This window comes from Thunnus maccoyii, chromosome 13 (assembly GCF_910596095.1).
Source record: "Thunnus maccoyii chromosome 13, fThuMac1.1, whole genome shotgun sequence".
NCBI lineage: Eukaryota > Metazoa > Chordata > Actinopteri > Scombriformes > Scombridae > Thunnus > Thunnus maccoyii.
In genome coordinates, this window is record NC_056545.1 from 25,042,872 (window position 1) to 25,068,763 (window position 25,892).

Genomic DNA, 25,892 nt, shown 5'->3' on the forward strand with positions numbered 1-25,892 from the left:
CCAGGAGAAAATACATACAATTAACAAATTAGCTGTAAATTAAATCTATTTAGCTGTAAACTGTGCTGGGGTATTTACAGAGTAGATATAGAGCTGTTGTACCATTAATTGTTCACACACAGTGAGAGACAACAATGACTCCTCTAAAAATGCATTCATAGGGCCAACTTTGAGCCATTTGACTTCAATTATATTTTACAATTTGTGGATTTTCTGGACATGTAGACTTACTCCAAGAGTAGCCTTATTGTTAGAAAAAAGTAGACATAACTTAAGTTGTATTCTTAATGTTAGAAATCATATACAGTCTCATCAGTGGGCGTCTTTTGTTTTGCTTTAACATAAGCACTGCAATCAACACTGCCCCCGCCTGGTGAAGGGTGATGATTGTCCACCCTAAAGCTGTCAGTACTGGGGTCACTACTCTCCCCACGTTTGAACTATAACACTGTTTTCAAGTCAGTCTGCCTGTAAACATAATACATTTAACTGTATCAAAAAAATAACCACAGCTTGCAGTATTACACCAGCACTTCAGCTACAATATGTTTTTGTTTTTAAAAAGAGCACAGACAAAAACATTTCATAATATATGTATTTAAATCAAACACAATTTAAATATATTATAGATTAAGTACACATACATGTCAGAAAACATTAGTGGTACATAGTACCAAAACTCTTTTCTGGTTCTTTTCCACATCTTGGTAAGGCTCAAAAGAAATTAAAAAAAGTTTAATTCACTGAGCACACTATCCAGTTGACCAGTCTAGCCATCACTGACGCTTGATTCAGTGATGCATACAAAAAAAAAACCACCATTAAAAAAGGACTAACATTAATATATGGGGTAAACCAGAAATCTACATATATATACTATATATATATATATATAGAACATGGAGATTGGAGTTTTCCATCACAATTGGAGCAGTTCGGTTCATTAGGGAGTATTTCTTCTTCTAAGCTTTATAAAGGTGCCGGGAGGTTCCTATAGGAAGTCGGCCAGTCCGAGAACAGAATAAGATCCTTCTCTGTTTCATTGTCACATTTGCAGATGTTCTACAGTACGTAATTGTCCAGAGTAGGACAGCTTACATCAGTGAATAGCAGACAAAACAACTCCAGGCATGAGGGAAGCATATGCAAAAACTGTACGACACTCCAAACCGATGATTTTCATCTGCTTAAGCCTGAAGTGGCTGACCCTTAGGAGAGAATTTCATCTAAAAACAAGGAATGGTTATAAAAGGTGTGGGGAGGTGTGTCATCAGGGGGTAATTCAGTCTTTGTGACATCCTCCATAGGTCCGAGATAAGACATTTTTCAACAGTATGGCTACAGCAACGCAGTAATGGTCTTGACTGACATGCTGCCTCTTCGTGCCAGTGTCATGTTGAATGTTTCCTTCCTCAGGAGTTGAGAAGTGACCTCAAGATGATGCGCTTTGCTTTGCTTTACTTTACTTGACTTTGCTTTGGGCGACGACATGTGTACCTTTATAGTGTTATGGAGTTGGAAGATTGGAACAATGATGTATTTCAAGTTTTCCACTAGCCCATGCGTTAACAACTACTCACCCAAGCTCACAGCCTCACACACGCGCGCTCACACACACACATGCACAAATACATACACGCACACACACACGGTGGTTGGGGAGGTGATAAAATGCCTTGTTCGTTCTCAGAGTAATGCAGTTCATTGCAGGGTGAACCCTGTGTACAGTTTGTCACAAGCTTGGCCGGCGTCTGCAGGGAGTGACGGTCCTTTGGTTCCTCAGCGGGGTCATAACTGCAAACATACAAAAGAAAACACTTAGAAAAGAACTGTAGTCATTTCACACATCGCTGCACAGGAAACAGACAACTGACTGAGAGTTTATACCTTGGTGGACTTGCCAGGGCTGTCGTGGTTTGACTGGTGAACAACGTCGTTGACAATCATCTTGGCAATCTGCCATGCCATCTCCTCCTGGGCCTTGAAAGCAAGAGTCACAGCACAAACAACTTTAATTCATCACGGGCTTTTCATTAGATTATTTAATAAATCATACGTCATCCGCAAAGTGGATTTGATTACATGCCACTCATGAGCCTCAGACCACTGAATCATTTATGAGCATTTTAACATTTTGTAGTCTCACCTCATCTGAGTTGCCTTGGACCCACTTCTTCATGGCTTGAGAAAACATGGAACCTAAATGAAGAGAGAGAGAAGACGGAGTGAGACAAAAAGAGACGACATCTGTTAAGCAGACATCATAAACTGACCTGAATACACTGCCACAAGCTACAGGCTAATCTGGCTTTCTCTGGGAAAGTGCTCTCAAAATTAACTCAAGGTGAGATAACCCTGACATATTTAGTGATTTGTTAGATTCTGCTTTTGAAATGTGAATAATAATTTCTTAGCAGGCAGTTAACGGTACTGAATGAGAGTCGATGTTCGTGCTAGTTATTCTACAGTCAACATGTCTGGGACTCTGTTGTAGTCCTTGAGAAAACACTCAAAGACATGATAAATTAAGATATTTTATGTCATTTTGTGTTCCTGAAATCTAAGAGTAGTGGATGCTGTTTTTTTAAGGGAATGCTCTTAAATATTTCAGAAGGCTATGAGCTGTTAGGAGAATGGAAACAGCCACAAGCTAGATGTTTTTTACTGCAAGGAGAATGAGATAAAATATGACAGAGTGAGGGCAAAGACAGAATACTAAGACAGAGAGAGTCTAACAGGCAGAGGGGAGAAAAAAGTGGGAGTGTATCATGCCTTTGGATTTCTTCACATCCGGCTCTGGCTCTGCCTCCCTGATAAACTGGCCCAGCTCATTCACCTTCCCAAACGTCATCCTTCTGAGCAGACAGAGGAGAGGAGACCAATGAAAAGAGCAGACAGAGCAAATGGGACAAAAGTGAGCCTCAGGTGCACACACACACGTACACAGGCATGTACATATCCCTGTACAGCTGTGTGTATCCATTCAATAACTGACATTTCTATGGGGAAAAAAAATCAAATCTGACATATTATAGCTTTGTCTGTCAGTATGATCCTTCTCTTGAATTCTGTTTTTTAAAGTACACTCATGAAAACACTTTACGAGGGAGCATTAAATCCAAACAGCAGTCTGAAAATCAAAGAAACTTAAAAGGAGAGCAACATAAAAGTAAAAGACAAGAAGGGAACTTGAGGTAAATTAGCAAAAAATAAATTAGGTGATTTAACTAGTGTAAAGCCTAATTAGATATGCAACACTCACCCAGCATATGGCCTCTGGTACAGGGACTCGGGGTCCAGACTGGCAACGTCCACCGTTATCGCCTCATCAAAGTTTTTCAGGATCTTTATCGCTGCCTTTTTGACACCATGCTGTAGTGAAGATACCATGAACTGAATGTTTGGCAGCATTACAAGTAACATCATTTTTTTCTCTAGGAATACAACTAAATGATCACGACCCTTTGGCATTAACAAAAATATCTTCATAATTCATCTAATGAGGCAGAACAGGTCTAAATGTCAGCAGACAGAAGAACACCCCCGCGGGGGCTGAAGATGTGGGTTAAGGTTTGGGTCACCTGAGTTTGAGAGCCCTCGCTGGCATTTGAACTTGGACGGTCGTTGTCCGCAGGCCCACCCTGACCCGGAGTGCTGACATTTACAAACTCATCCGCACGCACTGAGTTGATGAGGTCACTCAGGTATTTGTAGTAAAGGTTACTAGACAGGAAGCCTGGCATGTAGACCTGCGCAAACACAAGACAGGGTGAACTCTTAGAAAATAATGAGCTCTCTGATATATTTCTAGGTACAAGTTAAAAAGTTTGTTACTGACCTTTATGTGCTAACAACAGTGTTCAACTTCTATTTCATTAACTTAAAGCAGGTGCATTTGTCAGTGGTGTAACAGGACAAGTTGTCAGTGACTTACAGTACAAAACCTTTCAATTAAATTCAAGAAAGAAGTTCATGGAGTACAGACAAAAGCGCCATTTAACCACAATCTTAAAATATCACAATTTTCTCCTACTTTGCTGGACAATGAAACTGAACTCAAGGCTTTGTATTTCTTTGTTTAGGTTGCTTTTGTTTATGTAGCTGCATATTCCATATTTCCTCACGTAGTGAAAGAACAGAAGAGAAAACCCATATTGAAAATAATGGAGTCCTTGGTGGGTGGCTTTTAGAGAATCTGACCTTCTCCATGGTTGTCCAGGCCTGTCTGAGTGGAGTGGTGAAACAGTCGGGGAGAGGGCCTCCCTCTCGGCAGATATTCGACTCTATCTCCATCCGCACAGAGTCGCCAAAGCCCAGAGGGTTGGTGGCCTGGAGTGAGAAATACCTGGAAAGGAAACAGAGCAATGAAGGAGTTCAGATGAGGGTACTTATATTGATTTCAATCAGTACCTACAATACTACTTCTGGTTCAGAAAAAACCACAATAGCTTTACTGAAAAATTTGTGACTTGAAATGAGGCACAATAGAGCGAATCCATATGACCTTCAGTAATTCTAAGAAAATGACATTTAATACAGGAAACAGCATCACTGTAAACACTGAACAGTTACAAGTCAAACCCCATCCCTTTGACAAAAACAACTGGTATCTCTGAGCACAACAGCACAGCAAAGCAGCACCATGAAAACCTACTTATCGTATAGGATCATGGCATCATTTTGGGCCTCCTGACCATCATACTGGCCCTTTTTAGCTGCAAGCTGGTTCTGGAAGTTGTCTGCCGCCAGCCAGAACTGCAATACATTCATCGCCTCCTCCTTTTCCATGTACTGCAGGGACGGAGATACAGAAGATGGAACAAATCAACTGAAAGTGTCTGTCATGATTCACTGTATGTGTACTAACTCTGTCAAATTAACATAATTATCACCCCTTTATCATATAAATATATCAACAGGCTAGAAGATTGTAAAGAGAGCATTCACAAGTTGTTTGTGTTTGTTACTGTGTCCTGAGTTTATTGATGCTGTGACAGTGGAGTTTCCCTCTAGGATAGATAGATAAATATGCAAACTAACTGTCACTGTTCATTCCCACAGAACCTCTTGCAGCAGTGGCAAGAGAGGACAAGTGTATAGTAAGGAGTCAAGAGGAGGAAAAGATTGTCTGTGACAGGAGCAAAAACTGTTTAACAGTAACAGTGTAAAACAATGTTTTGGGAACCACTGGGCCCACTCACCTCAGAGAAGTAGAAGAGAGCTGACTCACAGAACAAGATGTCAGCTAGGAACACGGAACCACTAGTCAACACTTCAATCTGGTATTTACAGAAATGATGGCTCCGCAGGAATTCACTGAAGTGCCTGGGAATGAAAGAGCAAGTGGGAGGTGAATGCAGCCGCTAAAGTGGATGTCAAGGTGGTAAAACGACAAAGGACAGCGGAGACACTTTAATCTTAAATGTCAAAATATGGCAACAGGGGGAAAACCTTTCTGTGTGACTATTAACTCTTCTAGAAAACGAACAGATAGAAACTCACTGTTGCTCCATGATGGAGAAGACTACCACCTGTGCAATAACAAAGCAGTTTGGGTCCACCATGCCGTCCTCTCCACATATCTTAGCTACACAGAGGAAACACAGGAATTAACTCAAATCAGTCGGGCTTTGGTAAAAATGCAACAAAACAGACCATAATGTTTACATTACACTGATATGCGTCTTACCAACTATGTCGTTTCTGATCTGTTCTGTGATGGGGATAGGCCTCATAGCGTCTGGAGAGATGTACTTAGTGAAGATGGTAACTGCATCTTTCTCTATACCTGAAAAAACACAAAAATAGCTGATAATCTAGTGATGCTACAAGATAGGTAGTTTCTCTCTCCAGTTGTTTTAAAGCTGCAAAAGATAATTCTGAATCACAAAGTGGAGGGAAATGAAACAGTAGCTAAAAAAAGTTTCTCCCCATCATCCCCAAACAATCTCTCTGCACGAAGATCTTTAAACTTTCAAAGATTTCAACAATCTAGTTGCCCACTGGGGCCACTAGAGTACAAAGTACTTACTTCAGATTTAACAGTCATTAAAGCTGCTTTTCATAATCGTTCTCCATCAGTGTAATGAAAATTCACTTTCTGAATTTAAAATGTCCTAATTCGACTTGGCAGCGGTGGCCCACTGAGTACAGTATGTGGAAAAACATAAACAATTAGAGAAATATAAAGAGAAAGACGTGTGTAAAGCTGACTCACTTTTCATGAGTTTGTCTGAGAGGTCTCGCAGGGTGCTGTTTGACTTGTAGGGAGTCCCTGTCCTGGACGGTGGCTGCCTGCTGGGGGTTTCTGCTCGAGGGGTGCCGGGTCTCTGGCCTGCTTCTGTGTTGGAGGAGTCCCGCTGCTCTGACTGCACTGTAGTGCCTTCACTGCTACAGTCCCGGGTGAGGGCGTTGGGTGTGTGTTGGGCGAGCCCTGAGAGCTCCGAGCCACCTTCAGAAGCAGGGACGGGCTCGGCCAAGGAGCTGTGTTTGACAGAATTGAGGCTGTGTGCTCGGACCCGGGACCAGCTAGTGGAGCGGAAACTCTCAGCCTCCAACCAGAACCGAACCAGGTGGTCGGCACCCTGTAGTTCCATGAAATGCATGTAGTGGGGCATCGCCACGTTGTCCCGAAGGACATGGTCTACCGTCTTGGACAGCCGAGAGCGGGTCTCCTGGGGCTGATAGTTTACACTGGAATGACCTGGAACATACAAATACAAACAAAACAGAGCAATAAACTTAGCAGAGGTAACTATAGGTTTCAGAGAGACACATTATAGACTTTATTAATATGTTTCACTTTGTTATAAATTGCATTCAAGTACAACTATCTCAACCAAAACAGTGTCAACAGTGTATTTCTAGCAACATAAGACAATCCTGATATGTGATGCTTTACAAATCTGCTGCAGTGCAATTCAATGTAATTTATCTCAATTTAAAAGAGTGCATTAATTATCAAGTACTTATGCTGACTGAAAAAGAAACCTGTCATTACACAGTGGGAAACAAGAACACTGATATCTAAGATAATTTATGAATTGTAGGGTCTTGTGGACAGATAATATAAATTCCTGTGTGCAAGGCTGAGATCACTGAAGCATATACATTTACAGTAACGATCCATACAAGTATCAGTAATCCAAGTGTCCAGACAGCTCGAATATTATTACAGACACTATATAAACTTAAGCCAAAACCCTCTGCATTCATATGACACAGGCAAAAATAGGCACAGATTAGAAACAGAATAGTTCCACTTTAAAACCAGACTGAGCACTACATTTTCTTTAATGTACAGCTTTCAATTTTCATACTTGAAGAAGAAAAATTGTGTACTTTATTGATGGAAGTTGGAAGATGTAGTGAAAGGTAAATGGTGGATTTTCTGTGTTCAACCTTCCCATTTCAACTGAAAATTTAGTCCAGACTGAAGGCTGTTGTGAGCTGAATTTAAACTCCTGGATATTTGTTTTGAAGACGTGAATTTCCAGCACTCCGTCTGAACGTGGCCTTAGACTATGTAATTTCACGGATGATTTAACCCAAAGAAATTTTTCAGAATCATGCTTTGTGTCTCGTGTCCATCCTGTCATTCATGCGTATATGAAGTGGCCAGCGGTGGACACTCCTGCAACCTTTGGCAGTCAAATCACACCAGACTCAAACTCCAGCTACGTCTGAGCTCTCAGACGGTGACATGGAATGTATTGTAATCAGATTCCTGTAGAGAAGTATTTGACTTTACAATGTGTCAAATAGAGACTGTCTGTTTGAATAACATCCGCCATCCTGGGGGACAGCTACTACAAACACACACACACCCAGAAAGCAAAATAAACGAGGCAGCGTGTTCATTGACTACAAACCCGACACTTGCTTGATTATGAAATCTGAGCACATCATCTGCAGTTCGAGTGAGATGTGGGCAGAAGCTTCGTGATGTTATGTTTGCTCTTTGAAGCTTTGAATCTTGATAAAATTCAAGAGGTGTCACCCAGCGAGTTGTTTATCTATCTGCCTCTTCACATTCCTGAAGATCACACAGTCAAGGCCACCTTGACACTGAAAGCTGTTTAAATCACAACAACCAGCGCAGCATCTGTGTCTGCATCACATCATCAAAAACACCAGCCTCATTTGCATATCTTTTCAAAGCCACTCAAAATCTGCAGTGCCTCCTCACATCTGCGTCTTGTACTGTCCCACCTTAAAACCATCACCGACCCACTCCTGGAGACAACAGGTCTGTGGATGATGCAGTAAACCTGGCCCTCCACTTCATCCTCCAGCACCTGGACTCTGCAGGAACCTACACCAGGATCCTGTTTGTGGATTTCAGCTCTGCCTTTAACACCATCATCCCAGCTCTGCTGCAGGACAAGCTCTCCCAGCTGCACATGCCCGACTCCACCTGCAGGTGGATCAACAACTTCCTGTCCAGGACCATCAACACCGGTTCCCCTCAAGACTGCATCCTTTCCTCTCTGCTCTTCTCCATGTATACAAACAGCTGCACCTCCAGTCACCAGTCAGTCAAGCTCCTGACGTTTTCACATGACACCACCCTCATTAGGCTCATTTCTGGTGGGGATGAGTCCGCCTACAGGCGGGAGATTGACCATCTGGTGTCCTGGTGCAGCAAAAACAACTTGGAGCTCAACGCTTTAAAGACAGTGGAGATGGTCGTGGATTTCAGAAAGAGCCCAGTCCCACCCACCTCCATCACCCCGTGTGACTGCCTAGTCGACACGGTGGTGTCCCTCCGCTACCTGGTCACCATCATCAGCCGGGACCTCAAGTGAGAACTGAACATCAGCTCCCTCACCAAGAAGGCTCAGCAGAGGATGTACTTCCTGTGGCAGCTGAAATCGTTCAACATGCCAAAGCCGATGGTGGTGCACTTCTACACCACCATCAATGAATCCATCCTCACCTCCTCCATCACCATCTGGTACGCTGCTGCCACTGCCAAGGACAAGGGCAGACTGCAGTGTATCATTCGCTCTGCTGAGAGGGTGAATGGCTAAAACCTGCTGTCCCTCTAGGATCTGCACGCCTCCAGGACACTGAGGCGAGCAGGTCATGGCCGACCCCTCCCACCCAGGACATAAAACCTTTTCTAAACACTCCCCTCAAGCAAGAGACTGTAGTCTATCTTGACCAAAACTTCACACCACAAGAACAGGTTCTTCCCGACTGCAGCTGGCCTCATCAACAAGACCCGGACATAAACTTTTTCAAACATCCCCCTACGGCAAGAAGCTGAGGTCTATCCTGACCAAAAACCTCATATCACAAGAACAGTTCCTCCCCAACTACAGCTGGTCTCCCACTCACAGTGACTGCACATCATATTAATGTGAAATCTATTATCTTATATTGTACATCTGTGAACTCATCACATCTAACATGGTGCATTACATTAACACAACCGTTTGTATTTGTATCATTACACTTGCAGATTACCTAAACTGCTTATACTGTGAACATTTGCACATTCCAAACTCAACAGCTCTCTTCACATACAGTATATTTCTACTTATTCTTTATTGTAAAATTGTATTTATATATGTATACCACCTGTCTTTTGTGGTAATTGTATTTATCTCATTTTGTATATACTTTTTTTCTCTTGTCTTCTATTTTTTGATTATTGTGCACAACACCAAGATAAATTCCTTGAATGTGCAAACTTGCTTGGCAATAAATCTGATTCTGATTCATCTACTCTATACTCTTTCAACCACGATCAAAGGAGACGAGAGAAATCATAAAATCATGTCCAACATTGTGGTTCATGCTGCCACTCAATTCCTACAGGTTACTAACCTGTGAATGTTTAAGTCCCACTAGCTCTGAGGACGGTACGGCTTTCACCACCTGCTCTAGGATTAACTGCCACGACTGCCTACAAACTGACACTGACACTGACACTGACACCTTCCTCCTCACTGACGCTCTTCCTTTCTCCTCCTCCTATTGAATCTCTGCAGCCCACAAATCATCGGCACCCAATGTGTTTCATTCAGATTTTGTTGTCCGGCCTGTGGCACAGGTTCCTCCACCTCTGTCTGACTCAACCCTGCTATTCTCTGGACAACTTGCTCGTACAGTTCCTGCCACTGCTGTCACTCAACATGTCAGTCATTCTACACGTTCGCTGCCTCATATCACGGCACCCTGCGCACAAACACACAATCTAATTTTAGATTAAAAAAAGGGAGGAGCTGTTTCTTCATCGTGTGACTACGCGTGAAGACGGACTGCGTGTTGCTGAAGGTCTGGGTGCTCGTGTCATGTGAGTGCCTTATAGGGTTAATGAAGTGTTTTCCCCCTTGCACAAGACAGTGGGTTGTTTAAGCCATTTCAGTGATGCAACTGTCACACTCACGCATACTGTAGCTACAGTATGCTACTATGAGAAACCTAATTATCTCCATATGGTTTATGCAAATTTTATTGCAAACATTTGTTCATTTTTGATCATTTTCATTTACTTCTCATTTATTTCATTTGCCTGAGTATGTCAAGCTTTTATTATTTGGCAGACCCTTCATACATGCTGTCATTTTTATTTCTATACTTTATACCAAATCTAAGCAAAATTACCGGAAATTTAAGGTGATAATCATAAGACAACAAATAAGTATAAACTAATGAAGTTTTCTTAAATACTTGCACTAACCACTGAGGTAAAACCTGTATTTTGAATTTCAACCATTTGAAAAAAAACAAAATGCTGGTTTTCCATCTACAACACAAACTCTGCAGTTACATTTATACAAACACCCCAAATCTAAATGGTGAAATGTTTGATTTGGCCTCTGTATGTTATCACTAAAAACAGTGTACAACACGTGAACTCTGTACCAAGATCGCCGAAGTGCGCAGCCTCCATGTGGCTCGGCTGCTTCTTGAGGATGGCAGTGCGACCTCGAGCGAAGGAGTCCATGTTGGCGGAGATGGCGTTAATGGCCACGTGGCTGGGCCCCGCAGCTTCCTGGATGGCATGGTGGTTCCTTAGTCCTAGTGATGGAGAGTGAGGGCTGACTGGAGCTGTGAGCGAAGTACAATAACGTCAAATTCCTGAGTGGCTTGAATGTACAACATCAGGGTGACTTATATGAAAAGGTCTTTTTTTAAAGTGAAATAACTGTCTTTGAAAGAGCTCACACATTGTGTACAGATGCCTCAGGGGTGCGAGACATGTTTGAGAAGACAGACTCGCTCAGTGTTCATTTGACTGTGTGCTCTGTCTTTCACTTAATAGCTGAAGGGCAAAATGTGGGTCCTTGTGACAATGTAACCAGTGATGATTAAACATAAGCCAAATTAAGCAAGAATCACTACCTTGTAATGTTAATTTCAGTCTTGAGTACACACAGATACAAGAACATATATAAGCCAAAAGTCAGCAAATACATCACAGATATCATTAAACATTATCTACTAGGTCTGTAGTGTTTTCATACAATTTTAAATGATTCTATGAAACAAAACATTTCCAAATTCAACAACACTGTATGACACTTTCATAACATCACAGAGGTAAAGATGAACTCACCTCTGTTGACTTTAGCATCTGTCACTCTCTCAGGTTCTTTGCTTTTAGCTGCGGGGAGAAAGATGAGAGCAGTGTTGTAACTGGAGAGGCGTACAGCATTTTCATTCACAATACAGGGTGAGACCAGCAAGTTTAAAAAAAAAAAAAAAAAAAATCATACACAAGAGTGATTGTGGAGTCAGGGGAAAGGTTCTTGTGGTGTCACTGACTGGAAAGTACTATCTAGTTAGATAAAGGCATAGTCAGGAAACTGATATACTGTACAAGCAACCCTGAATAACTATGCTATGTAAACACGTCATTTACTGCGGACCTGCTTCCATGCTGCTGCTGATGAAGAAGGAGATAAATAGGGAAGTTGTGTTCTGATATGTGAAAGCACTCTCAGTCCTGCACACCATATAGTAAGCAGAACTGAGAGGGCTTTCATACTTGACATCGGCATTAAGAGCCCCTCACAAGATTTGTGACCTTGGTTCATCAGAAGTTTAAAGATAGATTTTTCCTTCAGCTGAGTGGAGTTGACTGTGAGACAGCTGGAGTTGCTGCTTTTCTATTAAAAAAAAAAGAAAAAAAAAGTAAACAATATCCTAACTTCAGATGGCAAACAGGCCAACCAAGTGGGTGAGCTAGAATTTTGTGATCTACTGTAAAATTATTCAACAAGACAAATATTTGACGCCGCTCCTAACCTCTGTGGCCAACTGTCAAATTAAAAAAGGAAACACACAGACTACAGTAGAATGAATGCACACTGGCAGACATGATCAGAGTGACTCAACATTCATATCTTCAGATTAGGTTGTTGCTGCAAAGACCAGTTAGGCCGAGTATCAATTTCAAGCAATGACATTACATAATGGACCGTAAGACTTGGGCAAATGGTACAGAAGATAATCTTTCAGAGAGACATTTTGGACAGATGTTTGTGAATGCATGTGTCAGCCAAAAGTCAGAGTTGGTTGGCACTGATAGGCACAGGAAAGAGTTGTGAAAAAGTCTGAGCTCCAAAAAAAAACTTTGCAGTACTAAACTGAAGCATCGGTCTCTTTGCTCTAAATAAAAACTCAAACAACCAATATGGCTTGATGCAATTGATTTTCTAGATGTTCTAAAAAACAAACAACACTTTCACTTTTGGACATAAAAATGAATTTAAAAAAAAAGGAGGAGCTTAATCTCAGCGCTTTAGCACAAAGACAGATGGGAAGAAATTTTGTATGGGCCCATTATAAACAAACAAATGCTTAACTGAACAACAGGTGGCTAAAACTGATAAAGGAAAACTTGTATGGATTACTTCCTGATCAAGATAACTAAAGGAAACAACAATGACCTTTGAATGACCAACCTGAAGATATTAAGATTAAAAGCATTGTAATAATGAAAATATGTTCACTTGTGGCAAACAGATTTGACTGACGACATTGCAACCATGCCTATCCCCGAGAACACACCCACTTCCTGTCAGTCCTGAATCCTACTTTAGAGCGTTATAAGCGCACTCTTGCAACATTTCCTAATTTTGAAGATGTGCTGTGTCAGCTGCTTTGACCACTAATCTCACTCTTTAAGATGAACAACTGCAGGCCAGATTAGACAGTGAAGATACTGTGCTGATTTCCTGAATGAAACACGAGCAGACTTTTCAGTTGAAATCCATTTCACAATCACTGGCTCTCCTTACTGTCCCTTTTATCAAAGCAAGGCTCAGTGAAAATGTCTCTTGTAATCTAACTGGGATGATTTAGTGAGTAAATGTATTGCTGCTTCTTTAAATACACTCAGTTTCCAGTTTATTTGGTACACCTACAGTAGCTCAAACAAATGCAGCCTAATTCAACAGGTCTGCAATACATCCTACATTCATGAAGACTGTCATGTTTAGTTTTTGTTAAAACTGTCTTACAATATACTGACAGGTGTTTTAATAGTCTACCCTAATGAAGTACACAAACGTGGACAAAATATTAGAAAAACCTCACAGTATAATGAAACTACAGCCTTCAGAATGACCATGAAATTGAATCAACACCTCTCTAAAACACTCCGAACAAAAACTGAACATTACAACCTTCATGAAAAGTAGGAGTTATTGCAGGACTGATATATTGGAAGTCATTATTGTCCCTCATCATTTAGTAAATGGGTGTAACTGGAGCAGCACAGCAAACAGGTAGAGTCAGTGAGGCTTTGTGCAGGTGAGTAAGGACCATTTAAGGACATGAGCAATAGTAAACTGGATAACAAATTTCCCTGTGTCAAGGGCACAATTTTTGCGTCATGCAGTGGCTATTCTTTCACTTGGTGGCCAAAACTATAGGAGGGTTGGCCTGAAATAATGCCTGGTCATGATGTTTATGTCTATCTAATAGCTAATGGACAAGTCCGATTCATATCCGCTCCTCTTTCTTAGAAGTTGATGCTTAACATTTCGGCTAAGGGCTCTTAATGAGGACTAACAACGCACATTTCCTTCATGATAACCATCAACTCTGACTCAGACATAACGGACTGTTTTTATCTTTTTCATATTTCTTGCTCATTGAGGCTGTATGTATGAGAAACGCCTTGATAAAGCTAGCCGCCGTAGCACAGCTCGACATTTGTGTCAAGTGTTAGCTATCACAAATAAGAGACTTTTGACCATGAAGAAGCACTATTTTCAGGTCTACGTACTAATGTGTATGCTCTGCGGTGTGTTTAATGCCGCCCTGGTTAACGTCTGATCGGGTAGGAGGACAGTGAGGCCACCGCTAAGCTAGCCGTGTTACTGCGGTGAGCAGCAGCGGCGGCGGGACAGCTCATTTCCACAAACACCACGGCATCCCTGTCTCTGTCTAATTAACTAGCAGCCGCAGTCTCGGCCACATATTAGTCACATCTTTTCGAGGAGTACCCTCAATCTCTCCTCCTCCGCCGAGTATCTCTGCTGCTAGCTGCCGTTGACGTTGCAGCGTCCTCACCTTTCCTCTTGAAAAACGACATGACGGGTTTCACACTCTGAAACGTTTCCTCAGCTCACTGACACCATCCCGTGGGTTCACGGCTCCCTTCATTCACACGCATCTGTTCCGTGCACTCCTGAGCTGGGAGACGGGTTACTGCTGCAGCCCCGGTGAGTGCTGTCAAATTCCTATTTTCTCCAAATCCAGACCCAATTCAGCGGCCATGTTGTCAATAAACGTCTTACTTCCGGGCTGGTGCGGCAGCAGCATTGTGGGAAATGATGTGTTACCTGCTCGGGTCAGCAGAGGGCGGTGTTTGCACACGGTCATCTAGAGAGAGAGAAAACATGCAAGTTCAACTCTAAAATTTCACATTTCAAAGAGCTTAATGACCTCTCATAATTAAAAATACTCCCAGGAGAAGGAGACAGGGCATATCTTGCTGCCCAATATGTATTATATGTACAAACACACACACACACACACACACAAATACATGCATAGAATATACTATATATACACATAGATACATAGATATACTGTATATGATTAATACATGTCAATCTTAATGTTATGCTAATGTTATTTTGTTTCATCAACTCTTGATGCTTTGCCGTTGATAAAGCAAATTTGAATTTGAGAAGCAGTGAGAGAGAGAGAGAGAGAGAGAGAGAGAGAGAGAGAGAGAGAGAGAGAGAGAGAGAGAGAGAGACTTTTTTGACTTTGACACACTTTTTATTTACACCATATTATAAAAATGCTCCATTCCCATTATCATCTACTACAGATAGATAGATAGATAGATAGATAGATAGATAGATAGATAGATAGATAGATAGATAGATAGATAGATAGATGGATGGATGGATTGATAGTAATTATTATATTGTCCAATACCACCTACTTCCATTAATGAAACCAAACTGTACATTCTCTTCCCCAGGAAACAACAAAGCGGTTAAACTATTAAATGTCTATGTCTATGTTGTCAACAATGACAACAATGATATATTTTTTTTCCATGTGCAATTGAAAAAATATATATAAAGCAATCCTTCATCCATTCTATCATAATAATTCATTTTTCACATTTATGTTTTGCTTAAATGTACATCTTGGGACATTTTTCAATAACCATGACTGTAAAATCCAAAGGTTTCCATCATAACAGTGACAAACTGTGATACTGTTTTCCCAATTACATTTAATGTAACCACAATACAATATTTTATTTACTATAACCTATTGTAATCGCCTGAAACCTTTTTAAAATTTGGTATGTTTTAAAAATGTATTTTGTTGGGAGTATGAAACAGAATTGGGGAAACAGAGTAAAAAATACTAAAACTCATTCTGGGAGGAACAAATGTGATGGGGTTCATACTGCTTTCATAACAAAAATGAAGTGGGAAGTGAGAATGATAAAGGTGTGGGTTTGTAAATCCTTAAATGTGTAGTTCACACGTCATACATCGTTCCACGAGTGTAGAAATGACAATTCTTCTCTGGGGATAACTTAACCAGCGTTGGCTCTAAAACCAGGATGAGGGTTACAGTTATACATATGTAACCTCTGATAGCTCTCTTCTATATGGTTCTGATAGCTAACATACACAGGTGTTTTCACTTCTGGCTGATTAGATCTCTGCTATCCCACCTCAACAGGTGCAGGAGTTAGATAGATGTCAATCAAGCACATTTTGTAAACACCTCCCCTGTCCTCAAGAGGGTTAGCAAGTGAAAACCACTGTGTATGAGGACCATGAGTGTGTAAAGTGATAGTTCTGTCTGTCTTTACTTACTGCGACTGTCTAGTCTGACCTGTCTTGCACAATATTTTATCATGATGGAGTTGGCAGTCTATGTGGTTCAAGGTCCCAAATTTACCCAAATAATAAAATGTACTACTTCAATGTGAACAAACAAAAAAAGAGCCAAAACAGACAAATTCAAGATTGTTTTTATTATAATACATGAAATTTTCTGAAGTTATTAGAAGATAGAAGAATAGAAGTTAATAGAAGAATTATGAGAGCAAATGATGCTAACAAATCATTTTCATTGTAAATTTTTTGTGGGATTTTATAAATCATAGGACCTAACGTAAATCACATACTGCTTGATTAATTTAGATTAGATCAAGAGATGCTGTGCTGCTGTTTATACTGTGTTTCAATCCCGTCCAACTGTGTGGGTCTCTCTGGGCCTGTCGATGCGGTAGACAAACTCTGCAGGCATGAAGTAGCCCAGGTACTCCACACTGTCGGGTGTGGTGTCTATGTAGTAGTGGCCACCTTCTCCATGGTGACTGAAGCAGTGGGTATGTTCCACACGCAGGTCTAAACCCTGAATACACAACACACAGCAGAGTAACACTTTTAACCCCCCTTGTTTAGCATTTATAAGCAGTATATAAACACTTCATAAATTGTTTATAACACACTATAATGTAGTTGTAACCAGATACAAGGTCCTTTTTTAAGTGTTGTGCTTCAATCATGAACTCATCTTATCTCATCTGTCTCATTGAGATGAGTGTGTTTGCTTTACTTACAGGATCTCTGGATACGAGCACTGACTGGCAGATGAGTGGGGCGCTGACCTCAAAGTGCTTGAGCCAGTTGTTGACCTCATCGTTGGTGTTGAGGGGGCAGGCTGAGAACTCTCTAGGCTATGTATGAGTCAACACAAGGAAATTAATCAATGTTTGAAACTTGACAGTGAGGCAAGAAAGTGTTATTTGCTTCCACAATGTTTTGGGTTTTTTTTACTGTTGCAAATGATGGCCATTTACAACAGGTGACAAAAAGGAATTGGCTGTGACCCCAGGCAACAGGCAACCATATATTCATCCTCAGAAAACAATCAAGTGATCATGAACAACCATTTAAATGCAAAACAACATGATACACAGAGAACAGAGACCCATTCCTCCTTTGAAACTTGACAGTAACAATCAGTCCCTCATTCTGCGCCTTCTTCTTGACAATACTTGCCATGATATGGATTTTAGCTTTCCCTTTCTGGATGATGAAGGTGCCTCCCAGAGCCAGGCTTTTATCAGGGTAACGATCTTCAAGAGTCTTCCTCAAGGCCGTCACAAGACTGTGGCCTCCTGTTCTCTTCTTAGCCCTCACCTCTATGACCTAAGGGGGCACACATGAAGAGAACGTGTCAACTCAGCTTATATAGTCACTTTACATTTGTTAATGTTTCTTCTTTCATATGTCGGGAGCAAACATGTCCAAAGGCCGAAGTTCATGCACAAAAACTTGGTTAATGACACCCAGATAATTGTGTTTGGGTTCATATATAACCAGAGAAGTTCATTATTTGTCAAAAACCAAAGTAAATAATGAGAATGCATTTTTGCAGGAACCCCATCATCCATTTGTAGATTTTGTTTGATCCATTAAGTCTAATTACCTTTCCGGACCTCCCTTCACAAGCATAAAGATTGCCCAGCAGTGCGAAGTTGCAGCCGGAGAATCTGTCGCTGTATTTCTCTTGCAAACACTGGCCATCGGCTGGATTGATGGAGGAGAAGTAGCTGCTGTTCACTGCGGGCCTTCCCTCCGCTTCAGTCAAAACCAGAGGCATCAGCTGGGAACAAGAACAGTTATTCCGTCAACTTCTGTGTTTCAAGTGGGTTTTTTTTTTTTTTAAAGATTTATTTGTCACTCTCTGCAGGGAGGGTCAGTGATTCAGCATCTCACTCACTGGGAGGACATGTGGCTGCAGTGACTACGTGTTTACATGAGCTGTTGTGTAATACAGTGTAAATAGTACAAAATGAGCAGTGAGCAAGCTGAAAACGAACCTATACACAATTCAGTATCTGGAGCACCTATTGGTCAGCTGTTATGGTTTACTTCACTCTAACATTTTGGTCAGAATTCGATGGTGTGACGCCAACATGTTGCTATTAGCTGCCTGACACAGAAAGTATTGGTGGTAAAGGTGATTAACCTCCGCGTTCATCCCAGTGATTCTGGAGGGAGCAGCTGCTGCACCGAGGATGAACGCTCCAGGCAGCTCCAGCTCCTTTGATACAGTGTTCATGTTGTACTCCTGAGAAGAGAAAAGGGGAAGACAGTATGACAAGTCCCATTCACCACCAGTTATTACACATCATCTCCATGCATCGTTTCCATATGCTGCGCTGTGAGTGGTTGAAAAAACTACCTTGTGCTTTTGAACCAAGGGGATCAGGTACGGTACACCACCAACATCAGTGATACGAGGATTTCCACACAAGCCTACAGTGTGAGGAAAGAGATGATATTAAAGGACGGGTTCATATTTGTTCAAGTCTGTCTTAAAACTACAGTCAGGAGCCCAAATGAACATTGAGACAGGTTTTTCTTGCCATGATCATTGGTACAACGTTGCATACATGCATTACTAGTATTTCAGACCTAAATCAGTGTTTTGATCCAGAGCCAGTGGCTAAAATGTATGCATGTACAGTAGGTGGCGTGCTAGAGAGATGTGATTTTTACACTTCTCATGGGATTCTGCATGCACATGTATAGTGTTGCATAGTTTTAGAACATTTGAAAACTGCACACTGGGAAATACACATGGCTCTTACCTTTGACAGGAAACTGGAAGGGCTCTTTGGTGAGATCTGGACACTCGACAACACAAACCTGAACTTCTGCGAAGTTGGTTTCCAGTCCTGTTTGTAATACTGCAACCAGCAATAATGTGTTTACTCTCTCTTTATCAACATATTACTCGCATTATAAACATGCCTGTCACTTTGCCTGTATATCAAAGCTGAAGTCCTTACCACCCCGCAGTTCCTCCAGATCTGGTGTGTGCAGCTGGACCTTCTCAGTTTTGCTGATATCTGCCATAACTGTACTGTAAGCTGGACATAAAACAGCTGACTGTAGGGTGCAGGAGAAGTAGATTGTTATAGCGGGCACATCTACTGGCTGGTTAAAGTACAACCAAAGAGTAAAGTGTAACAAGATAGATATCCCACATAGTGTTTCCTCGCCTGTGCAGCCAGATTAAGTTATAACTGTTCACGGGTTATATTGTAATCAATTAGTAATAGATTAATTTGTTTGTTTGATTTAAGTCTTAACTCAATGGTCTACTTACTAGCTTTTCGTGAAGCTTTCAGTTAGTTGGTTCGTCCATTTGAATCACTGGATTGTGTGAAAATCAGCATCGAGTCGAACACGGAAGTACACACAGTGAACTCTCTCGTCCCCTAGTCCTCTTTGGTGATCGGTCAGGTGATCATTCGTCGCGTTGATGACGTATATACCGCCACATGTGTTTTGAGGAATGTTTTCTTATTTATAATTATACATCATCATGTATCTGTAGCGGACAACTAACGCAAGAATCAACTCGTTTCTTGCATGTTTACGTTGGAGGCATCAAGGAGATTGAATCGACTCAAATTTAACACCAATCTCCACTTCCGTGACTAGTATCTTTTTCTGAACTAGCGTTGCACGATGAAGGCAGGGCATCATCCTGTAAAGAGGAGTGGATTAGATGCCATCACTGAGGTATCATCACAGTCATGTCACTTTGTGCTGGAAACGTCTCCTCCGGATTATGTGGAGAAAATATCAAGGTTTCTTGAGTCTTCTGTGGGACAGAGCAGACAGGACCCAGAGGCTAACGACAGGTACCAATGTTACTCAATCATCAGTGGTTCCACCAGAGTGGTTCCCAACCTGGGGGTCAGGACCCTGAGAAGAGGTCGCTGGATCAATCAAAGTGGGCGTGAGATGATAGGACAGGATAGGATACAGAATTTTTTTCTGTATCCTACCAATCCACATATTTTTGACACAACTGTGTGATTCTTTTTTGTCAAGGTTTCTTCTAATTTTGCTTTATTTCTTGTGGATCTCTGTATTTTACCTCCTCAAGCCTTTAAGTCATTCTCATAAAACAAAAAGTGCTTTTTCTAGAGCTGCAAGGTTAATCAATTCGTTAGATTAATCAGCAGCTGTTTTGATTACTGAATAATCATTTTAGTCATTTTTAAAGCAAAAATCTAAATAAAATAAGCTGGTTTCAGCTTCTCAAATGTGATGATATCGATGACATGATGATAAACTGAATATCTTTAGGTTTTGGACTGTTAGTCAGACAAAACGAGACATTTGAAGATGTAACCTTGGACTGTGGGGAACTTTAACAGATATTTTTCACTATTTCCTGACATTTTGTGGATGATTAACGAATGAATCAAGACAATAATCAGTAACTTAACTGTTAGACAATGCAACATGTCACAACGGGTCCATGCAGACTCTATTTGAAGGGGTCGCAGGCCAAAAAGGTTGGGAACCACTGCTCTAATGCCACAGCGATGATGCAACTACCCGTGTAACAGCCCTATTTGTGTTGCAGCAGCCTGAGGATGCTCCAGTCTGACGCTGCGAATGTGTAATTGTGTCTCTGCAGTGATTCAGGGGACAGCTTGTTTCTAACTCAGAAGTCGGTACCTGAGGCTGTGAGGTCACGAAGGCGGCGTCACTCCACCTTGAGGTCAGACCCAACATCTCCCAGAGATCTAGAGGACGGTGAGGATTCATGCTTCGCTCCCCACAGAGAGGATGGCAGAGAGAGGAGAGAGAAGAAATACAGACTGCCAAAATACAGCTTTCCTTTCCTCACGGAGAGGAAGGGCAAGCCCAAGAGCAATCTGTTGTTTGTCCAACAGAATACAAGGCTCCATGTAAGGATAACTAATACTTCAGTACGCATGTTTTAGCTGTCTGTTTTTTTGGGGGGGGCGAGGGTTGTATATGTTCTAAAGTCTTTTCTGTTTACAGAATTTTGGGATGGGAGGCTTCTTTAAATGTGTCAGAGAGCTGTGGCAGAGCTATCAAAGAGGAGATAATCTGGAGTCATCTTTACTAACAGTAGATGTGGACGGGGAGGAGATACCGCCGTTGTCAGAGTGAGTTTATTTCAAGGAGTACTCATGCTTATTTGAAGTGACATGTGTAATTAATCACATCTTTACTGTTACAGAGGAGAAGAAGAAAAGTCTGATGATGAGGACATCAAAGTGGTGGTAAGTAAGTAACTCATGGAATCTTGAATCCCGAAGAACTTCCCGAGTGTGAACTTGGACCTAATGTGTGTGTGTTTGTGTGTTATCTTGCAGGAAAGGAAACGTTTTGTGCTGTCATCTAAAGCAAAGTGCCCACAACCCTTGAACACTCCACAGAAGAGACACAACCACGTAAAACAACAGAGGAAGAGGAGGAGAGCTAGTAATGCCAGTCAAGAAATGTCACAAGGAAGGCAATGGAAGATGCTGCATAAAATGCCAGCTAAGGGATCCATATCAAGGGTAACGTTATCGCCTTCAGATACAGAGAGCACAGACGATGGAGCGTCTTCTTGTAGAGCGGAAAGCAGGAAGAGTGATGAACATATAAAAAGTGGCAGGAACATTGTGGCCCAAACTGAAATGCCAAAAACAAAGAGATGCAAGAGGAATCTTTTCTACCAAAACGCAGGAGAGGAAGAGCTTCATAACGATAGTGATGCTACAAGCCCAGTGGAGTATACGCAGCTGGACAGAGAGGTATCAGTCACTGTGACAGCTGATGTTTCTCACATAGATGATCCGTCCCAAACAGGTCAACCAGAGGACGAATCTGGAACCAGAGAACGCCAAGATCTCCTGCAAAGTCCCCCACACCTCATAAGGGACACCAATGGTGATGAAAGCAGGGTAAAGAAGAGAAAAAAAGAGAAAGGAGAGCACGGCGGTAAAGACAAGCTGCCTGAAGCTCAGCATGCTGCAACATCTGAGGATGTGGAAATCACAGATGCAGATTCCCCGGCGCTGCAGGCTGGCGGCAAGCTGGAGATTAATGAAAACAATCAGATGGAGAACTCGTTGCATGACGACAACACGCTGAGACAGGAAGGAGAGAGGAGTGTGGAAGATGGTGTCAATGAGAGAGAAATACCCCCTTTAAAACAAAAGAAAAAGAAGAGAAACAAGAATAAGGTTGCAGTAGAAAATAGTGGTCAAGAGGACAAGGGTGGTAATTTAGAATGTGACGTGAGGATGGAGGAGGATTCTGTGTTTTCAGAGAGCTGTAATGTGGTGAGTGACGGGACAGAGAAAAAGAAGAAGAAGAAGAAAAAGAGGAAAAGAAGCAGTGAGCAAGAGGAGGATGTTGAGCAGTTATCCTCCGGCGCAGTTGCCGAACCTCTAAATGACGATGCTGAGACACAGAAGAAAAAGAAGAAAAGGAAAAAGGAAAAGAGAGTTATACATGCAGAAGCATCAAATTCAACTTTAGATCAGTTAGAAGAACATGAGAGTTGTTTAGAAAATACTGCAGCTTCTCAAGAAACGTTAGACTCCAGTTGTGTGAAGAGAAAAAAGCACAAAAAGAAGAAACAGTCCTCCTCTAATGATGCTACTCAATCTGGAGAAGAAGGTGGTGTAGATGTGAGCATGTCTAATGATGCTGCAACTCTGGCAGGAAAGAAGAAGAAGAAGAAAATACCAGGTTTCGATGTGTGTGATGGGATAGATACGTCTTCTGGGGAAGTTGCTGACAAAACCCAGAAAGCAACTGGAGACGAAGATGCTGAGCTGGTGACCAAGAAAAAGAAGAAGAAGAAGGAGAAGAAAAGAATGAGTGAAATATTGAGCAGACATATTTCAGATGACACTGTGGCACAAAGCCATGATTCAGCGTCTGTGCGGGAAAAGGAAAAGAAGAGGGCCTCTTCCTTCCTTGCTGCTGATGCAGAGGGAAACTGTGCTCAAACAAACCAAGATAAAAGCTCTCCTTCGCAAGCTGTTGCCGTCAGCGCCGGTGCTTTCGAGACAGAATCAGCAGAAATGGCTGGAAATTTGTCTGTCGCAGAGTCTAACGACGGGGTCAGGAAAAAGAAAAGGAAGAGGAAGATGTCAGATAAAGGTCACGAGCGGGATTTCGAGGAACCAAACGAAACATGTCAGAGCGATTTGCCCGAAACTACTGACGGTGGGGTGAAAAGGAAGAAGAAACGGAGGCGAGAGGAAAGTGAGCCGGTAACCCCCACGGAAAGTGCAGCTGATGTGGAATGTTCGCAAATTGATGAGGCTGTTGTGTTGAAGAAGAAGAAGAAGAAGAAGAAAAAGATAAAAGAGAATCCACCAACTGACATTGAAGATGCTGAATCAGAAATATTCACGCTGACTTCACACAAGAAAAAACAATTCGCCTCTCCTCTGGATCCAAAGGGCGAACATGGTCACAGTGCTGAAAGATCCCATGATAGCAGGACTTCTGACCAAGCCGCCAAGGAAACAGCAGACATAGCAGCTCCAGAAGTACCTGGAAGTCAGACATTAAATGATGTCAAAGACAAGAAAAAGAAAATGAAAAAGAAACGCACTGATAACGTCTTGCCGGAGGGGCAATCGTTGGCTGAATCTGTTGAATTAGAGCCCCATAAACATAAAAAGAAGGAAAAGAAGGAAAGAAATAATCCAACTGCTGTCCCCAGTTTCATATCCAGTAGCTCCATGTTACCAGACACTGACTCTCCTTCACGTTTTGAAATGTCCTCCTCTAACAATATCAGTAAAAACAAGCGCATAAAAGCGAAGAGGAGACTTTATAATCTGAGTGAGGACTTCCTCATGCACTGATTAGTCTTAGATCAACAGAAAACACTGAAGTTTGACCACCTGAATGCACAAAACAAACTGCTGCAGCTGTAAATAATTAAGTTTCAAGATGAACAGTGTAACAAAGACACAGAGACAGTTTTTTTTAATATAATTTGTTTTGTATCAAAGCATTTTTTTTTTTACTATCATGGCTCTCAACCTTTTTGGTGTTGAGATATTGATCTTGAGCAATAACACTCCATAAAAAACCATGAATGTTTTGTGTTTTTGAAAGAAAAGCTCCAGAATGGGAAAGTTACAATATTTGGAGGAAAAACTTTTCCTAAACTTGAAAATTAAAACTTGAAATAAATTGGTTTGTGAACACTCTTTGACTGTGGAACAAATTGTTAGACAATGCTTTTTATTTTATATTTTTAATTTAACTTTATTGGTTTAAACCTGAACATTTAATTGGCATTTGGAAGAAAAGTCAAGGTCATTTTTCTTCTAGTTTTCTTACCACTAGAAACTTATTTTTTCTTATCCTTGCATAGTTTTGAGCATGTTGCACTGCAACTCTTCCTTGAGTAGAAATGATAGACATACATTTGATGCGTAATATATTCATGGCTGCAAAGGTACGATAGCGCTTTTTTACACCCTACACTTGTGCTTGTTCTGTTAATGGTGTTTAAAGTTCAAAGGGTTTATGATGATGAGGGTGTAATTGTCAGTTTCTGTGCTGGAAATTTCGGGCTGCTCAACACTGTTGAGGAGATCGCTCCACCATGTCAGCCACCTCTGCTCTTTTACTGAAAATGATCTGCTCTGTCTGAGTGACTCAGTGTTTTTTTGCAGTTGTAACAAAGTGCAGCTTTAGAACCATTCATGAGGTTAATGGGTAATACTGTGCCATTACTATGGGTAAAACATTTTCAGGGATACTTTCTGAAGAAAGGAACATTCTCTGGTATTTCATTTGTGATTGTGCTTCTGCGTGTTGGTGGCTCACTTCACTTTTGACAGACTAATGTACCAAATATGGACATTTTCCATTTTGCACAATTCAGATGGGTCAAAGTTTTTAAAATAATTTTATTTGTCTGCTCCTATTTCTACACCATGAACGCTATAAATTTAATAAGGAGGATCAATAGTGGTATAATTGATAAGTCAATTAAATGATTGACCGAAAATGAATCAACAATCATATTTTAATAATCAAATAATCATTTTACTCATTTCAGCTAATGCTTGCAAAAATGTGTGATGTTATGATTAATCATCTCTGGGTCAGAAAATCAAGACATATGAAGACATCACCTTTGACTCACTTTGCATTTTTTATTATTTCCTGATATTTTTAAAACAAAACGATTAATCAAGAAAATAATTGTCACGTTAATCGATATTGAAGATAATTGCTATTTGCAACTGTAAATGGTATCTTGAGACCTCTATAGGAACAGGTACATGTTTTATGTTATTTATGCTTTACGGAAGCCTTGGTTCAGTCTTAATCCTGCAGATTGTGTAGCTGCACATCTTGTGACGTGGACTTTTTGGGGGGAAACGCTGTGATTGTGTTTTCAGTCGTTTCTTCCTGAAGTGCTCATCTTGTGTCCACTCAGTTATTTCTCAAGTGTCAGTTTCATTTTGAAGGTAATGACCGGAAGTACTGTGTCCAGTCAAATCTAACTTTGAACACTCCCGTAACATTGATTACACTTTATTAAGAAGAACGTCACTGGAAACC

At 41.2% G+C, this 25,892-nt stretch overlaps 3 protein-coding genes across 5 annotated transcripts; 1 reads left to right on the forward strand and 2 right to left on the reverse strand.

The window, feature by feature from the left end:
- Positions 1-577: 577 nt before the first annotated feature.
- On the reverse strand, positions 578-14,897 carry akap10 (A kinase (PRKA) anchor protein 10). The gene is made up of 15 exons (XM_042432171.1): positions 14,536-14,897; positions 11,570-11,617; positions 10,876-11,061; positions 6,218-6,703; positions 5,690-5,788; positions 5,503-5,587; positions 5,202-5,325; positions 4,655-4,791; positions 4,201-4,345; positions 3,582-3,749; positions 3,263-3,372; positions 2,773-2,855; positions 2,147-2,199; positions 1,888-1,980; positions 578-1,794 (listed from the first exon to the last, which is right to left on the reverse strand). Exons 1-15 carry the CDS (start codon positions 14,555-14,557, stop codon positions 1,789-1,791), a joined length of 1,845 nt encoding a protein of 614 aa, XP_042288105.1. The 5' UTR covers positions 14,558-14,897; the 3' UTR covers positions 578-1,788.
- Positions 14,898-16,459: 1,562 nt separating this feature from the next.
- Positions 16,460-19,727, reverse strand: c13h11orf54 (chromosome 13 C11orf54 homolog). 3 transcript variants are annotated; one of them, XM_042430999.1, is made up of 9 exons: positions 19,633-19,727; positions 19,313-19,393; positions 19,112-19,210; positions 18,703-18,776; positions 18,487-18,588; positions 17,944-18,120; positions 17,514-17,663; positions 17,072-17,188; positions 16,460-16,863 (listed from the first exon to the last, which is right to left on the reverse strand). In XM_042430999.1, the coding sequence occupies exons 2-9, from the start codon at positions 19,377-19,379 to the stop codon at positions 16,690-16,692; spliced, it is 960 nt and encodes a 319-aa protein (XP_042286933.1). In that variant the 5' UTR covers positions 19,380-19,393; positions 19,633-19,727; the 3' UTR covers positions 16,460-16,689. The 3 variants fall into 3 exon arrangements, with proteins under 3 accessions (XP_042286933.1, XP_042286932.1, XP_042286931.1); XM_042430998.1 differs by having other exon boundaries at positions 19,313-19,412; positions 19,633-19,720; XM_042430997.1 differs by lacking the exon at positions 19,633-19,727 and having other exon boundaries at positions 19,313-19,487.
- A 59-nt stretch (positions 19,728-19,786) lies between these two features.
- pho (phoenix) lies at positions 19,787-24,525 on the forward strand. The gene is made up of 5 exons (XM_042430996.1): positions 19,787-20,173; positions 20,962-21,235; positions 21,333-21,460; positions 21,535-21,577; positions 21,671-24,525. Exons 1-5 carry the CDS (start codon positions 19,998-20,000, stop codon positions 24,170-24,172), a joined length of 3,123 nt encoding a protein of 1,040 aa, XP_042286930.1. The 5' UTR covers positions 19,787-19,997; the 3' UTR covers positions 24,173-24,525.
- Positions 24,526-25,892: the final 1,367 nt, after the last annotated feature.